Source organism: Neovison vison, chromosome 13 (genome assembly GCF_020171115.1).
Source record: "Neovison vison isolate M4711 chromosome 13, ASM_NN_V1, whole genome shotgun sequence".
NCBI lineage: Eukaryota > Metazoa > Chordata > Mammalia > Carnivora > Mustelidae > Neogale > Neogale vison.
This window is the reverse complement of record NC_058103.1, coordinates 76,767,320-76,786,515: the sequence shown is the minus strand read 5'-3', so window position 1 is coordinate 76,786,515 and position 19,196 is coordinate 76,767,320. Positions and strand designations below refer to the sequence as shown.

Sequence of the window (19,196 nt, the reverse complement as noted above, 5' to 3'; positions counted from 1 at the left end):
CCCTACTCAGCAGAGAGTCTCTTCTCTTTCCACCTCTGCCCTTCCCCACTGCTTGTGTGTGCTCTCTCTCAAAAATAAATAAATAGGGGCGCCTGGGTGGCTCAGTGGGTTAAGCCGCTGCCTTCGGCTCAGGTCATGATCTCGGGGTCCTGAGATCGAGTCCCGCATCGGGCTCTCTGCTCAGCAGGAAACCTGCTTCCCTCTCTCTCTCTGCCTGCCTCTCTGTCTACTTGTGATCTCTCTCTGTCAAATAAATAAATAAAATCTTAAAAATAAATAAATAAATAAAACTTTTAAATAAATAAATAAAACTTAGCAAGCTCATCCTAAAATTTACATGAAAATACAAAGGGCCTTGGCAAGGATGTGGAGAAAACGGAACCCTCCCGCACTGGTGGTGGAAATGAAAACAGACATAGCCACGAAAACAGTATGAGGTGCCTCGAAAAATTAAAAACAGAAATACCATATGATCCAGTAATTCCACTACTGGGTACTTACCGAAACACTAGTTTGAAAACACAAAAGGCCAAGCATGGATAAGATAATCTTAAAGATGGGAGGGACCTGCTCTACCAAATACCAAGGCAATTTAAAAGCTATAGCAATTAGGACTGGTGGCTGGTGTAAGAAAAGGCCAGTGAGAGGAAAATAACCCAGAAACAGACGCACACAAATATGGACATTACATGTTGTCTATGACTAACTTTTGTCTATGACAAAAGTGGTAAAACACAGCAATGAAGAAAGAAGAGACTTCGATAAATTGTGCTGGACAACTGGATATCCATATAGAAAAAAAATCAAAGGACCTCTCCCTCAAACCATATCCAAAAATTATTCCACATGAATAAATGCGGAAGATAAAAAAAACCAAAACCACAGATGTCCAGATTTTAGGTCTTGGGTTCTTTACCTGAGGTCCCCTAAGTCAAGGGGCCGATGGATAGAATTCAAGATTTATAAGATACTTTTGATATATACCCTGTTTCCTCTCATGTCTTAGCATTTTAGCGTGCCAGTTCTAACTGATGGCATCTATGTATCTTTGCCTGAGGTTTTCCAGGAGTTGCTTTTGACTGCTGATAATTAATGCCCTGCCCTAACTAGCCCCCAACCAACAACCGATGTGTCTGAGGGACATGTGTGAGGAATATGATGTTCTGAGGAACACTGGCTCCGAGAGGTACTCAGAGCCAAGCTTGTTAATCACTTGCATGATAATGTACCCTTTCTGAAGTACCCTCATTTCTCTGCCTCAAATCCAGGACATTTCTTGGTGATCATTCCCCCTATTTATGACTTATACCAGAACCCTCGTCTCAGGATCTGCTTCCTGAGAAAGCCCAACTAAGACCCAGAGTTACCATGAACGTGAGTGGTGAAAAACAATTACTTCTCTATTTTCATAACTGCTAACTGAAGGAAATGCTAAATTTCAGTTATGAATATGAGCAATAAACCAAAGTAGTATTAGTGGCACCTATGTCTCTTTCACAGAAATCACAAATGTTTTAGCATTCCATGACAGCAGCTGTGAATAACTCAAAATGTTTTTGACACTCCTTGCTACTTTGAAATTGTTAGTTCACTACTGAACTGCACATGGCTGCAGTCTGTCTATATTATTGTGGATTCTTCCTGTCTGTACTGTAACCTGTTGAGCAACCACCTCTGGGCCAACTAATTACTCAGCCACAAAACAGTTGAGTGGTCTATAACTAGAGATTAACTCAAAAAGGGTGAATCCTGGTGTTCTTAGAAAACCTCTTCTTGCCTAGTAGTATAATATAAAAGTCTTAATTCCATATACAATGAAGTACAATTAAAATTTTACTTTGTGATTTTTAAATATGTATGTTACTGTGAAGCATTAACCAAGAAGTACATAATAGCAATTATCACAAATTTATTTTTTAATATCTTGAAGTTATATTTCAATAAATTTATGGTATAATTTTATAAGTTCAAAACCTTGAAAAATTAAATATTGTATTTTTGGGGAATTTATACATGTGAAACAAAAAAGAAAAAAAATAAAAGAAAGAAATAAGACATAAAATGCAGGATTCTGGTTGTCTGGGTGGGAGAGGAAAGAGAAGATGCAAGCAGAAAGATAAGGAACCCATCGGTTTATGTTTTTTGTCCCAAATCAGGGAGTAGGTAAATGTGTATTATTACACTATATATAGTATATATATATACTATATATATAGATATTCTATATATTTCAAGTATATTCCTTTAGACTTATGAAGTATTTTATAACTTAAAATGAAGATTCATATTGGGGCGCCTGGGCGGCTCAGTGGTTAAGCCTCTGCCTTTGGCTCAGGTCATGATCTCAGGGTTCTGGGATGGAGCCCTGCATCAGGCTCTCTGCTCAGCAGGGAACCTGCTTCTCCTTCTTTCTCTGACTGCCTCTCTGCCTACTTGTGATCTCTGTCTGTCTCTCTCTCTCTCTCTGCCAAATAAATAAGTAAAACCTTTTTAAAAATTTTAAAAAATTATTTAAAAATGAAGATTCATAGAATAAGAAAAAATTCTTAAAAATTAAAAATGTGGTAGCAGGAAAAAATTATTTCAAAGCTAAAGCTGGGCTGTGGGTATTAAGGAGGGCACCTGTGGTGATGAACACTGGGTATTATAAACAACTAACAAATTGTTGAACATTACATCAAAAACTAATGATGTACTATATGTTGGCTAACTGAACATAATTAAAAAAAAAAAGTTAAACTTAAAAAATCCCCCAGAATTTAAACAAAAAGGTGAGGAAATGAGAGATTGGAAGAAGAGAGAAAAGATAAATTAGAGGATCAGTAAAAAACAATCCACATCTGAGTAAGGGAAAATCCAAAAAGAGAAAAAAGAGAACATGAAGGGAAAGAAGTAACACCAAAAAAGTAATAAAAAATAATCTCCTGAATGAAAGACATGAGTTTTCAGATTAAACAAGCCCACCAAACTGTCTGAACACAAAAGTCTTTCCCTTAGAGGTATAAACTAAGGTATCTATACATGACTGACCATACGACATCATCTTGAAATTTCAGAACACCAGGGAAAAGGGGAAGATTTTTAAAACCTCTACAAGCTGGAGATGGGTGGAGTGCAGTCCGAACAGCACTGTACTTCTCAAGTAGCAATACTGATAGCTAGACAGCAATAGAGCTAGGATGTAAAAAATTCTCAGAGAAAATTTTCAACCCAATTCTATGCCCAGCCAAATCAAGCACAAAAGAAGAATAACTGTTTAGGTTTTGCAATGCCTTAAAATTTTTTTTGCCCATTCACCCTTCTCAGGAACCTACTTAGAGGGTATCTCCAACAGAGCAAAGAAAGAAGATAAATGATGCTAAGAACCAGGGCAAAGAGAATCTCCTGATGTTGGTAAAAGAAAATTCAAAAATGATAGCTCTGCTATTTTAAGGCTTGGAGAGCAACTAAGCCAGAGTGGGGCAAAGAGAACACACATTTTCAGGACACCTCCTAGGTGGGATTACATTACCCAGAGGGGATCCAAAGATGGCCACAGGTTTGCAGATGAATTAAGTATATAGAAAATGAAGCAAAGAATAAAAAAAAAAAGTAACTGGTAACTCCAAAGTAATTATTCTACAAAGAGTTTCTTAATAATGTGAACATCTACCCAAGTATGATAGCCATCCTACAGTAGGAAGATGGGAGGAAGGAAAGTGAACATGTGTATGTGGCACAAGTGGAGATGGGGACAGCAGCTGGAGGCCTCAAGCCTCAGCTTCCATAGTACAGAGGCAAGAGAGGATACATAAAACTGAAAGGAAAAAAAGTTAAGAAATGGGATCATAAGCAAGTTATTTTAGGAACTTGAAAGGAAATACCAAAATACACAATTTGATGAGTAACTGCCTCTGGGACACAGGAATTAAGCACGGAGTGAAAGGGGTGCTTCTTTGCATTTTGAGTCTAGTAGTACTATTTTGCTGTTTAAATTATTTACATTTACTATTCTTTAAGCATAAAAACAAATTTTATAAAATATAAGTTTTAAAGAACGGTCAAATAATAATAATAACAACAGTAGCAGCAGTTATTTCCCCAAGTGCCTCCTACCTATGGGCAACATACCAGACCTTTCACAAATACTATCACTATTCCTCAGGCCAGCTTTGCAGAGTAGGATTATCTCAATTTTACAGAAGAGAAAACTGAAAATGAGAATGAAAAAGGAACATTTTTAATTGTTTTCTTTGGTTCTTTACCTTTCCAGCAGTAGCAAAATATTCACCATCAGGCGACCATTCCATCAAATGTACAGATACTGAGGTTCTAAAAAAAAAGAAAAAGTTGAAGAGTCAAAACTTTAAAAATCTGAAACACTGTATATATAAATGATCAAAATAAGATTTTCCTAACCAGAGAGTTTTCTAAAAATAAAAAATTTCACCTCCCCCAAAATACAAATTAATTAATAAAACTTACCTGAATTTCACTTTGGAGAGCCAAAGAAGAATGCAATCAACATGCAGAAAAGGTATGTTCCCCTAAATGTCCCACCAACATCTTCAATGCAACATGTTAAAAAACTGAGCACCATCCTCCCTGGCTGATTGGTCCCCTTCACATAATCCACGCTGTCAACTGTACAGCCATTCTTCCACTTAAGAGTGGCTGGTAATTTTCATCACATCTTCCCCTTCCACATCCCCAACCATATCTCATCCATTAATGAGTAATTCCCACATGTCAATCTTATCCACCCAAATTCTGAGATTCTAACTATGAAAATGTTTTTGTTTTTTTTTTAAACAATCAACTACAGCACGGACTGAAGGATAATAGCATAATGGGTTTTGGTTAGAAAAAGTCCACTTTCTAGGCTTCGCAATATAATGGTTCTATCAAAAAATAGAGATCACTGTGAAAGGGAATATATTTTAGGAAGCTTTTTTAAATTAATGAACAGAACAACATGGATACGAACTTGCACTGCCAGATGCACTTCCAATCATTTAAAACTGGAGGAATTTTATTATCGATTTCTTCCTCCTCTTCCAGAATGTCATCTCCTGGAGGAGCCCACAACTGAATAGAATCAGTTGCAGTCAACAATCTGTTATCTGAAATTTAAAGAAAGCCCTGATGAATAAGCAAGGATTATCTGGAGAAAGAAATGCATATGTGGGCTTGTATTTAGGTCTATGAACTTTTCTGTGAAAAGTAATAAACAATACTACCTATGAAAAATACTTGGGGCATATCCATTTCAAATCCCAGAATCCACTACCAGAGAGAAAGCAGTTCTCAGCAGAGACTTGAGAACAAAAAAGAAACGCTTACTGGCAAAGAGCTAAAGAGCTATTGTATATCAGGTAAATCTTTAAAAGAAAAAGAAAAAGAAAAAGAAAAAGTACAATAAAAAAACAAACCCCAAAACCTCTGATATATAAACACAGAATGTTCTCAGGATATAAAACTTAACTAAAGATTAATGCAACTTGTTTTTCTATATGTAATATAAAAATTACCTTTATTAATCACGAATATAAAAAGGAGCAATAGCTATTATCATTAGAAGCATCTAATCTTCCAAATTTAAAGAAAAAAATTTCCTAAAACACAAATAATAAATGAGATAGGGGTTTTTTTAGCCCCATTTCTGATTTTATTTCTTACTAAATGCAGTAACAGTAGAGGACAGCACATGTTAAAAACTAAGGAAACCATCACTGTTTCTTGGAATAAGGCATTCAAAGGCAGGGGGGGAAAGCACAGAAATAACAGTAAATTAAGCACTGTACAAAGCAGTACATACCAAGAAATAAAATACATACTCATCCACCAGCAAAGAGAAAATACACTACTGATCACTTTCTTATTATGGGAGATTATATCACATTGTCATCATACATTTAAAACCAGTATTTACTCTTCATAATTCCTAAATATAGTCACCAAATACCTTGAGGGTCCCATGCTAAATTGTACGTCACAGAGCTCAAAAAAAACTGCCCAGTTTTAAGCCACTGACACTTCAATTGCTGAAACAAAGAAAAAAGAAAAACGTAACTTTTTAAAGTAATATCCACAATACCACCATTTTACCATTTTCTTAAGACCTTATGATCTCAAGCAAAGATGTAAATATTTATTTTAAAAATATTGTTTCTAAAATAACTTCGGATAGTTCCACTTATTATTTATCCTACCATATCAAGCTACTTGCCTCGCCCAAACAAAGCATATTCTCTCAGGCTTCCTTCCACGTCTATAAACACATTCTCACACTTGGGATATGCGGTTTCTCTCCTCTTCACCTGCAAATTGCTATGCTGCCATCAAGACCCAACCAAATCATCTCCTCTGCAGGGGGGCCTCTTCTGATATCCTGGCAGCACTGAGACCTCTCTACACGCTACCATTCTAACAGTGGTCACACTAGAGTTTTACCCATTCCTATGTCTGACTCTCCTATTAAACTCCAACTCTTCGGGGCAGTAATTACCCATAATAAGCTTTGTGTCCTGAGCGCTGTAATGGCTGGAACATATGCAGACACTCAATAAGTGTTTGTGAAAACAAAATAAATGCACATTAGAAAGCAATGCAAATTATCATAATCCTATGGACTCAATGTCTAAAATAAACTGGAAATATCTCCCAAAGTCAGCAAATTTGAACCATACAATATATACAGTCCCTAAACCCATATGACATATGTTGTATTCATTTGTATAACTTCCATCCTTTTTCTTACCATTTTCATACTAAAAGGTAGAAAGAAGATTTAAAGTGTAAGAGTCAAAGACCTTCGCAATGAAATAGAGTGAAAAAAAGTTTAGGTATTTATTTGTAGCACATAAATATAAAATGTCCTTTTGTGAAATATAGTGCAATGTAAAGCCATGTCACCTTAGGCAAGTTATAGATCAACTGCCTGACAAGTAGTAATAGTTTAACACACAGCAATTCCCTCTCATTATATTTTCTGAATACTTCACAAATACTTCATTTAAGGTAATTTGACTATCAAGATGCAGAATTTTAAAATAACTGCAAAACCTGAATTTTATTATCCAAAAAAATTTTATATTTTTTAATATAATGCTTTTTTAACCCTTCCATTGTTGATCAAACAAAAGTCAAATACTGCTTAATAGATCTATTTTAGAGTAATAATCAAATCATTCCTTAAAACTATAAACATCCTTAGTATTCTTTCCTTTAGTATTTCTCACAGTGCAATATGTGGGCCAACTCCAGAGCAGAAATTTTGAGGGTGAGGTCTGGAATCTAAATTTTAATATGTACCCTAGGTGACTCTTAATCACTCTTAAATTTGATATCCACTTCCTCATACTATCATATTTTAATTTGTACTTTTTTTGAAATATTAAATAATCAAATGCATAATTTTTTTAAAAATCACATCTACTTTTTAAATGCATTTAAGAACACACTTTCTTAAAATTACTGGTAAATATATACTCCTGGCATTCAGATTTCACACTGGCATTTTCGACTATTTGTGAGTGATAACGGAGTCTTAATGCATGTAGTGATTTTTAAAAGGATTGATGATTCTAACCATATAAGGTTTTCTGAATTTTAAGTAAAATAAAATACAGCACCCAGAATGAATTTGAATAGTTCTCAATGTGATATGCTAGATCACTCAGCTGATAGGTGACTCTACTTAAGTTCCTAACTCCTTCATTAAATAAAAATTTAGAACCATCTGTTATGTTCCAGATCCTGTTCTAAGTACTTCGGATTCATCTGTGACCAAAAGAAACAAAGCCCCATACATACCCTCCCATGGAGCTTACACTCTCAACAATAAATAACAAATATAACAACATAGCACTATGGAAAAAAATTTAAAATAGGAGGATGGGGATTAAAATAAAGGTGGCAGAAGCAAATGGCAACTTTTTAAAATGGGCGGACCCCACTGAGAGGGTATTATTGAGCAAAGATTTATAGGATCTGCAGGAGCTGGCTCTAAAGCTGTCTAGAGAAAGAAACATTTTAGACAAGAGAAAAAACAGTGCAAAGGCCCTAAGATGGGAAATCACTGTTCAAAGAGCAGTAAAAATGCCACTGTTGGCTGGAGTGACATCAGAGAGGACAAAAATAGTAGGAGTTGAGCTCTGAGAGGTGGTAAGGGGGTACTAGAGGGAAGAAAGACTACAGTCTATTTTAAGGCTTTTTGGCTTTGAGTCTATGAGAAATATGGAGTTTGAAGCAGAGAATTGTGTCATGACCTGCTGTTGAGAAGAGAGAAGGGGAAGGGGGAAATAAAACATATCAGAGACTACTCTAGTAATCTAGACAAGAAATAATAGTAGTTCAACTAAGGTTGATCCCAACTAGCGAGGTAAATCTCAATTAGCAATATTGTAGAAAACTAGATTGCCTAAATGTTTAAGTATATTCCTAGTAGATGTAAAAGATCTTCCCATAAAGCACCAGACCATCTTCACATGTATATTCCAGACTACCTTCAGCACTGGCCCCTAAGGAGCTCTTCACTGCTATTGACTGGACTCTAAACTTAACTCCAAAAAATTTCTACTACCATTTAATACTTACACAATTTCTCTTATGAGAATTTACACCCAATGGCTCAAAAATACAAACAGCATTACCATATGAAGCTGCAATCTAAAAAGAAATGAACAAAGCATTAACATTTAGGAAAAGAAAACAAAGACAACATCCTTTCACAACAATGTATAAACTAATTACATATAATACAATCCCAAGACAGTATTTATGATTTATTCCATTCCACAGGTAAAACTAAAAAAGTACTAGACTAAGAATCTCTTCTCTGGGTACGCCTGGGTGGCTCAGTCATTAAGTGTCTACCTTCAACTCAGGTCATGGTTCCAGGGTTCTGGGATGGAGCCTGTCATCAGGCTCTCTGCTCAGCAGGGAGCCTGCTTCCCCACCTCTCTCTCTGTCTGCCTCTCTGCCTACTTGTGATCACTGTCAAATAAATAAATAAATAAAATCTTAAAAAAAAATTTTCTAGAACACTAAAACTATTTAAATTATTACAATTATTACAAGAAAAGTTCATTTTTCTATTATACAGATTTTTAACTCTTCTGTGCAACACTGGCTTTACTGAACTGCTACAGTATACCACAAGTATGCTATATTTACTTTATGTATAACCACAATTTGATATATATTACATTTACTGTATCTTTGGGGGAAGACGAGATGTCCATATGATGAAACGTGAACTATTTCAAAATAGATCTTCTATCTAAAAGTTTGAATGAAAGAACCTTAAGAGTCTTCACTCAACAAATAAACATTCATTAAATTAAAAGAAGTTTTAAAAAGCAGCTGTTATATGCCAAATATTATATTAGACACAAGTTGCTAAATTTCTTGATAAAAATGTGATGTTAGAGGCACCTGGGTGGCTCAGTGGGTTAAACTTCTGCCTTCGGCTCAGGTCATGATCTCAGGGTCCTGGGATCAAGCCCCCACATCGGGCTCTCTGCTCAGCCAGAAGCCTGCTTCCCCTGTCTTTCTCTGCCTGCCTCTCTGCCTACTTGTAATCCCTATCTGTCAAATAAATAAGTAAAATTTTTTTTTAAATTGTAATGTTATAATTTGGGTGAGATAAGGAATGCTACACAGAGAAGATAAAGGCTGACTTCCCTATTATTGGCTTAATAGTTGCTAGAATTATCAACTGGCAGAATATCAATGTTCACTGGGCTGTGAGGTCTACAGATCTTACAAGAGTATATACACAGGAAAAAAAAAAGAGTATATACACTGGTAAGTAATCACATTATCAGCTTAATGGCACTTTACAATTTGTAGACATCTTATCACTTTATCCACACCTACCAATACCCATCTAAAGTATATTAATAAGAAATTATAGGTAACCCTAGTATATAAAGATAAGAATACATTAAAAGATGACATTTAATAAGGTAATTAGATCCCTTACTCTTCCATGTTGGTTAGAACACTCCACACAGCTGACTTGGATGTTTCCATGCTTAGCACCAGGAATGATCTGCACACACTCAAAGTCACTTGCCAAAATAACAATATCACAGCCTGATCCATATGCCTAAAAGAGAAGAGTTTTACAGTAAGTGAGATATAAAACTTGTGAAATTATACCTTACATTTTGTTGCCACAACACTTTGACATATTTTACAAAAATAGCTAATGTAAAAATATTAAGATATCCATTTCTAAGTAAGACATTAAAAGTCATATGAAAAATAAAATTCACATTAAAAAAACAGGATGATGACACCCCATGCATTATCTTTTAACAACCAGTACTAAGAAAGAAAAGATTCTCTAGTTCTTAAACACTGCACCCTCTGTCCCTGCAAGTCATAAATCTGTCTGTTCTGAGGTTCCCTCCAAAGCTCATCTTGGTAAACCCTAAAGAATAAAACCTCCATCTGAGGGTAATAAGGCAGTGAGGGCTGCAGTTGTATTCCCAAGGTTCAAACCAGGCTTGAGAAAGATCAAGAAAGAAATCAGATGCGGTTTCCAACACAAATCCACGTGGCTTAAAGAGCTAGTGAAATAGACATGAACCTCCAAAGCAGAATTACATGCACTAAAGCAAAGACTAAACTTGAACTCACCAACTGCCTCAACCTATTAAGAGGTGATGGAAAGGAAACCAACACAAAGTGGCTTCACACACACAAAAATTAAAATAAATTTAATTTTAAAATAAACTGATTTGCATAAAATGTTAACAAATATAACTATACAGTCTGCAAAATGAAACACAAAATTAAGTTCCTGGAAAATTTCCTTTTTCACAGTAAAACCGAATGTTTCTTCCTATTGCCACACTTCTTGATGTATGCTATTCCTGTTTTGCAACATTGTGAATTTTATGAAGACATAAGGGGCAGAGAGTGAGGACACTTTTTCTCTGGAACTCAACTTATGACTAAATATTCCAAATAACCTAACAATCCAATTCTCAAATGAAAAAGCCCCATTAAAAGCTACATGTATGGGGTGGCTGGGCAGCTCAGTGGGTTAAGCCTCTGCCTTTGGCCTAGTCATGATCTCAGGGTCCTGGGATCGAGCACCACATCCGGCTCTCTGTTCAACAGGGAGCCTGCTTTCCCCCCGCCCCTTTGCCTGCCTCTCTGCCTACTTGTGATCTCTCTGTCAAATAAATAAATAAAATCTTTTTTTTTAAGCTACATATATATACATGTATGTATATACACCAAAAAAATAATTTAAAAATAATTTATTCCACCAACTCCACAACTTTAAACAATACAGTCCTGTCCTACAAAAATAGGCCTCCAACAGCCAGGGCTGACAAGTGAAAACATAACCTCGGAAAAGATCCACATACAGCTGCTAAGGAAAGAGGGAAATGAGGACAAAGAGCAGATAGGAAAACAAACACTACTTCTACTGGTTACTAAAACTTCCAACGTTGCCAAAATCCTGCTGTAACTGCTATCAACCATCTTCAACTCATGTATTTATAAATACAAGAAAGTTCACCAAGAGAAAAACAAAGAATTTCAAGCAAGGGAAATACAGAAAAAAATCACTTATTGGAGGAAATAACTACATTCTTACAGACAAGGCAGATTTGCTATACCATGCATTCAAGAAAGAAGCTAAAAGGGAATATTGAGAAGAGAGGCAAGATGGCGGAGGAGTAGGGAACCTCGTTGCCACTGCTGGTTCCCCGAATTGAGCTGGATATCTACCAAGCCATCCTGAACACCCACGAAATCAGCATGAGATGTAAGAATACCTATCTAGATCTCTACACGCAGGAAAAACCACAGGGGGTGTGTGGTGGCTTCTGACACTCCATATTTTCCTCGGGTTCATCTTGCCTGAGTCATGGTTGATACTTTGGACTCGGTACATTCCCTCAACCATCCCTCAAGAGAATGACTAGAAGGAGGAACTGCCAACCAAGGAAAGAACCAGAGACAATGCCCTCTGTCACAGACTTAATGGATATGGATCTAAGGAAGATGTCAAAAAAAGACTTCAGAGTAACATTTATAAAGTTGCTCTTTAGGCTTGAGAAAACTATTAGCAACAGTATAGAATCTCTAAGGGCAGAATGTAGAGCTACTGTCGCCTACATTAAAAATGCTATGAAGGAGATGCCATCTAAACTAGATACTCTGAATGCCAGGGTAAATAAGAAAGAAGAACAAATTAGTGACCTGGAAGATAAGCTGATGGGAAGGAAGGAAGTCAAGAATGATAGAGATAAACAACTACAAGCTCATAAGATCAGAAGTAGAGAGATCAATGACACCATGAAACTTTCTAAAGTCACCATAATTGGGATCCCTAAGGGGATGGAGTGAGAGAGAGGATGAGGATGTATACTTGAGCAAACCATAGCTGAGAACTTACCTACTCTGGGGAAGAAAAGAAGGATTCATGTCCGAGAGGCAGAGAGGACCCCTCCCAAGATCAATAAAAATAGATCAATACCCCGGTATATAATAGTAAAACTTGCTAATCTTAGAGCTAAGGCAGCTATCCTGAGAGCAGCTGGGGGTAGAGATGTCTTACCTATGGAGGGAGGAATGTCAGAATAACATTAGACCTGTCCACAGAGACCTGGCAAGACACAATCTGGATACTAAATGAGATGACATGCAACCAAGAATACTTTACTGAGCAAGGCTGTCATTCAGAACAGATGGAGAGACAAAGAACTTCCAGGACAGGCAGAAAGTGAAAGGATATGTGACCACCAAGGCAGCCAAGGGGGAGAGGGGCTCTATAAAAGAAAAAAGACCCCAAGAGTAATATAGACCAGAAAGTAACAGAGATAATCCACAGAAATAGGGACTTCACAGGCAATATGAGGGCACTAAATTCATATCTTTCAATAGTTAGTCTCAACGTGAACAGCCTGAAAAATTAAATGGCACAGGGTTTCAGACTGGATAAAAAGACAGGACTCATCCATATGCTGCCTACAAGAGACTCATTCTGAACCTAAAGACACCTCTAGATTGAAAGTAAGGGGATGGAGAACCACTTATCATGCAAATGGACCTCAAAGAAAGTAGTAACTCTCATATCAGACAAATTGGATTTTTAAACCAAAGCCTGTAGTAAGAGATGTAAAGAAACACTATTATCATACTTAAAGGGTCTATCCCACAGAAAAATCTAACAATTGTAATTATCTCTGCCCCCAACATGAGAGCAGCTAACTATATAAGCCAACTGTTAACCAAAATAATCATATTGATAATAATACATTAATAGTAGGAGACCTCTCAGCAATGGACAGGTTATCTAAGCAGGAGATTAACAAAGAAACAAGAGCTTTGAATGACACAGTGGACCAGATGGACTTTGTAAATACATGCAGAACATTCCACCCTAAAATAACATAATACCCATTCTTCTTGAATGCACATGGAACTTCCTCCAGAATAGATAACATACTTGGTCACAAATCAGGTCTCAACCAATACCAAAAGACTGAGATTATTCCCTGCATGTTATCAGACCACAATGCCTTGAAACTGGAATTCAATCACAAGAAAAAATTTGAAAGGAATTGAGACATGTGGAAGTTAAAGAACATCCTACTAAAAAATGACTGGGTCAACCAGGAAATTAAGGAAGAACTTAAACATGGAAACTAATGAGAATGAAAACACACAGGTCCTGAACCTATGGGATACTGCAAAGGCTGTCCTTTCAACAATGTGGCAGGATACAAATCAAAATCACAATGAGATATCACCTTATACCAGTTAAAATGGCAAAAATTAGTAAGACAGGAAACAACAAGTGTTGGCGAGGATGTGGAACAAGGGGAGCTCTCTTACACTGTTGGTGGAAATGCAAGCTGGTACAGTCACTCTGGAAAACAGGATGGAGGTTCCTCAAGACATTAAAAAGAAAGCTACCCTATGACCCAGCAATTGCACTACTAGGTATTTATTCCAAAGATACAGATATAGTGAGAAGAAAGGGTACATGCACTCCAGTGTTCTAGCAGCAATGTCCACAATGGCCAAACTACAGAAGGAGCTAAGAGGCCCTTCAACAGATGAATGGATTAAAAAAAGATGTGATTCATATATACAATGGACTATTACTCAGCCATCAGAAAGAATACATACCTACTATTTGCATCGACATGGACGGAACTGGAGGAGATTATGCTAAGTCAAGTAAGTCAAGCAGAGAAACAATTATATGGTTTCACTCATATGTAGACTATAAGGAATAGCGCAGAGAACCAAAAGGGAAGGGATGGAAAATTGAAAGGGGAGAAATTGGGGAGGGAGATGAACCATGAGAGACTATGGACTCTGGGAAATAAAATGAAGGGTTCAGTGGGGAGGGAGGTGGGGGGATGGGGTCACCAGGTGATGGGCACTAAGGAAGGCATGTTTTGTGATAAACACTGGGTTTTACATGCAACTAGTGAATCACTGAACACTGCATCAAAAACTGATGATGTGGGGCACCTGGGTGGCTCAGTGGGTTAAGCCGCTGCCTTCAGCTCAGGTCATGATCTCAGGGTCCTGGGATCGAGTTCCGCATCAGGCTCTCTGCTCAGCAGGGGGCCTGCTTCCCTTCCTCTCTCTCTGCCTGCCTCTCTGCCTACTTGTGATCTCTCTGTGTCAAATAAATAAATAAAATCTTTAAAAAAAAAAAACTGATGATGTACTATACAGTGGCTAACTGAACATAATAAAAAAAGTGAAAAAGAAAGTAAAAAATAAAAGGGAATATTGTGTGTAGGAAAGATGTTTCACCCTACTAATTTTTAAATTATTAATCCTCATCATAAAAAAAGGAAAAAATTCTGTAACTATGTATGGTGACAGAGGTTAACTAGAATTATTGTGATCATTTTGCAAGGGTATACAAATAACGAATCATTAGTTGCACACCTGAAACTAACATAATGTTGTATGTCAATTATAACTCAATAGAAGAATGTATATTAAAATGACAAAAAATAATCCTACCTTTGAAAAATATTTCAAAATTTCCAAAGTGCCTTATAGAATTATCCCAGCAAATTGAACTGATGAAAAGAACATAAACTTTAGTTTGAAATCATGTATGCAGGGTTTTCAATTTGGGTTCTTCCATACTAAGTGATAAGTTACTCAAGCTGTCTGAGAATTTTCTTGTGGTAAAATGGAAGTAAAATAGAGGTCTTGTAATTAGTCAAGACTGAACCACATGCATTCTATAACTGAAGGCTCACAAGATTTTAATTATTTATATAAACACGCGTTTAATACCTGTCAGGTTCCCACCACACAGGAACATCCATCAAAGCAAGTAACCACGTCCTGTTTACGGCTGCACTCCCACCACCTAGCATAAGCAGCCTTCAATAATTATATGTATAACAAATAAATGATCCAAATCTCCCTAATTTCTGGCTACAGAACTCTCAGTACCTGGAAACCTAGTCAAAGAACATGGAGTTCAGACAGATGACATAACCTCCTTGCTAATAATCTGGACAAATTTACAACAGCAGCGATACAAGGAACGATTTTGGCTAACTTTCCGGCCTAACAGTATCATGGATTTAGAAGACCTACCAGAAGGGAATCTACCAAAGCCCTCCTTAATAATTCACCACTTACTGAATACTGACTATAATGAGGCCACCAGCTAGGTCTTTATGAACACTGTATCTTCACAGGCCACCTTTTCTAGATGGAGAAACTGAAGCCTGGAAAGGGTAAGTAGTTTGCCCACGTTCACAGACTGACGATTCATTTGCTTAGAATAAAGCTCCTGCTCTTTCCCACTACACCACCCCACCTCTACTCTGTCTTCTTAGAGCTAGAAGGCCTACATTCATCGTTGTAATCCCAAGCATTTACCACGGCACCTAGCACAGAGTAATTACTCAGTGAAAACCAACTGCTAAGAAGGTTTATACGAAAGCTGTAATTACTCAAGAGATTCCCAGTCTCAATTTTAGGGCGAAAGCAACTCTGTCTCCATTCTTTTTTCAGAATTCAGTCTCACTAGAGAAAGAATTTATAGTGCAGGAAGAAAAAAGGGTACTCACTGACACTACACATAAATACTAAAATGAACTCAGGCAATATGGAGTGGGCTCCTCTGAACTAGGTAAATGAAGTATCGTTGATTTATCAGGGTATAAACTACTCGACAGGATCATTACTAGAAAGCAGGAAAAGGGGCAGCAAGCCATTTCTGCAGGAAATGGAATCCCTTAACCAGGTTGTTCTTCCCTTGGGTTCTTGGTAGAACCACTCCTGTCCTATAGCACTGCACACCAGCATCCTGCACTTACAACAGTACTGATCTATAATATGTTTTATCTCAAAGTGAAGGGTATGGTTTGGCCCCAACACATAGATAAGGCCTAAGAGAAAGCATCTTAGAAAAACACACTTTCTTTCCACTCATGTGCGACGATTTCTTCTATGGAAGGACTGAACTGTCCGTATGATAAAGAATAATCAGGGACACCTGGGTGGCTCAGGGGGTTAAAGCCTCTGTCTTCAGCTCAGGTCCTGATCCCAGGGTTCTGGGATCGAGTCCCGGATCAGGCTCTCTGCTCGGGGGAGAGCCTGCTTTCCCCTCTCTTTCTATGCCTACTTGTGATCTCTGCCAAATAAATAAATAAAATCTTTAAAAAAATAACCAGCTGAGGGGCACCTGGGTGGCTCAGTGGGTTAAGCTGCTGCCTTTGGCTCAGGTCATGATCTCAGGGTCCTGGGATCGAGTCCCGCGTCGGGCTCTCTGCTCAGCAGGGAGCCTGCTTCCCTCTCTCTCTCTGCCTGCCTCTCCATCTACTTGTGATCTCTCTCTGTCAAATAAATAAATAAAATCTTTAAAAAAAAAAAAACCCAGCTGATAAAAGTCACAACAAGAGATAATTCTGTAGCTCAGGCCCTCACGTCAAAGACATGCTTTAAATATATTCATCTTCACTTCTTTTAACCTTAGTTTTGGACAATAAATCCATCCTTTTAGGAAAGAGAAAAGTAGTCTGTGCTTTCAGCATTGAAAGTAAGAGTTTTCAACATGGAGTTTGAGGGGCAGAAGTCATAGATGGTCTCAGAAGTTCTCTGAACTCCTGGAGATTATATTTAAAGTCAAGTGAATGTGCCTGGTTTCCTGAATTCACAGATCTCATTTGTTTGTCTAAAAGAATCTCTTCCTTAGATAAAGTGTGTGGTGTGTCATATTATCTATCTTACAATAATTCTATGGAAGCTAAAACTTGAGTATCTTTTTTAAAGATTTTATTTATTTATTTGACAGAGAAACAGTGAGAGAGGAAACACAATCAGGGGAAGTGGGAGAGGGAGAAGGAGACTCCCCACTGAGCAAGGAGCCCAATGTGGGGCTCAATCCTAGTACCCTGGGATCATGACCTAAGCCAAAGGCAGACGTTTAATGACTGAGCCACCTGGGTGCCCCAAAACTTGAGTATTTGTTATTACCAAGATTCTGTTCTGTTTTTTAGTTGCGATATCCAAAAATTTCATTAAATGAGACTTGCCGATTAGCTGAGCCTGAAATACAAAGTCTTCTTCTTTTACCTTATCAAAATTTCACTTGAGGAAAAAAATTAAGTATCATCTTCTAAAGCCATAAAATACTCTGAATTAAAGTATTACCATTATTGTAATAAAGATATTGCTGCCTTCTCTAGAGGGCTTCATGTCACTGTGATTACGTGTATCTTAAGAGACATAACACAATCATTGACCTAACTTCAGTTTTATACATAACTGCCTTCACTACATTATTTTCAGAAAAGCAAACTCATATTCATATCCCACAAACTGTTCGAATTATTCAGATTTCCTTTAAGTCTTAGATAAATGAAGGTGTAAAGAAATACTTTAAAAAAAAATCCTACACAAACATAACTTTTCCTAGGAGAAAATAAAATACAAATAGATGAATTCAGATCTCTTTACACTGTTTTATCCACTTCACTAATGACCCTCTCCTTTCACTTTTTTTTCTTTTGCTCAGCTTTCTGTTCTTACTGGTTAGCTAATTACATAAATTCACTTAAATTCTTCATAGCTGCTGCGGTCTTTGCTCTATAACGAACAAAAAGCTAAAGAAGACAGGGCTGTCTGGCTTTGATGGTCACTTTGTTGTACCAAGTTATCTGCAGAAAAAGTCTTAAGAGACCAATCTTGACCTATGAAAAATCTTATAATCCAGAAAATGAAGCACAGATTAACAAAAATTTCCCAAGAAAATACCCCTCCCCTCTTCGTTTTGATCATGTAATAAAACACCTAACTATTTATGTGCCTCAGGATTAAAAATTAACTTCAAGGTGCGCCTGGCTGGTCAGTCAGAGGAATGTATGACTCTTGATCTTGGGGTCGTGAGTTCAAGCCCCATGTTACTCTTAAAGATAACTTTTAAAAAAATTAACTTCTAATACAAATAGATTTTCTTTTTGAATGGGTCCCTTATTAAGCCAGAATTTTCATATAGCAGTTATCCATAAAAACCACCTACAAGTTAAATAAATCATTTTAAATGTTTAATTTTAATATTTTCAAAAATAAATTTTATTTTCTTATAGAAAAGGCAACACTTGCTAATTTAAAACCCAAACAGGAAAATTAGTTCACCCTACCCTTGACCATTCCTCATTCCCAAGGAGAAATCACTTCAGTTATGAGCTCTTCCTGAAATGTTTAGTATATATATGTGTATCTATATGTAAACATTTTTTTACATAAAAGGATTATACTATACATAATTCTGCAACTTGTTTCTTCTTAATTAACAATTTACCTTAAAGGACTTTCCTGAGCTGCACAGAAAGAATGATCTCTTTCTTCTTAATAGTTGCAGAATCTTCCATTTCTTGGCTTTGCCATAATTAATCTAGGTTGTCTCCAGTATTTTACTACCATAAAAAAATGTACTTTAGTGAACACCTGTTTATGATATTACATATATGCGTATGAATATACCCAAGGGATAAATTCTAAGACATAATTTGCTGGGTGAGTGATTAAAATCAATAACTATTGCAAACTGCCCTCCAAAAAGATTATATTCCCCATATGTAGAAAAATACCTGTTTCTCCTCTTTCTCACTAACTGATAATTATCCAATGTTTTTATCTTTCCAACCCAACAAAACCTGGCATCTCCATTTTTTTTTAAATGAGATGAC

General features: G+C 36.8%; 1 protein-coding gene across 5 annotated transcripts in view; it reads right to left on the bottom strand.

Moving 5' to 3' along the window:
- DMXL2 (Dmx like 2) overlaps nt 1-19,196 on the bottom strand; it is a 158,682-nt gene that overhangs the window by 114,411 nt on the left and 25,075 nt on the right. For all 5 annotated transcript variants that reach the window (XM_044230926.1, XM_044230928.1, XM_044230925.1 and 2 more), the window contains exons 2-6: nt 9,968-10,093; nt 8,578-8,649; nt 5,945-6,023; nt 4,967-5,102; nt 4,245-4,311 (exon numbers count right to left, since the gene is read on the bottom strand). In XM_044230926.1, the coding sequence (XP_044086861.1) occupies nt 4,245-4,311; nt 4,967-5,102; nt 5,945-6,023; nt 8,578-8,649; nt 9,968-10,093 (480 nt within the window). The remainder of the gene's footprint in view (nt 1-4,244; nt 4,312-4,966; nt 5,103-5,944; nt 6,024-8,577; nt 8,650-9,967; nt 10,094-19,196) is intronic.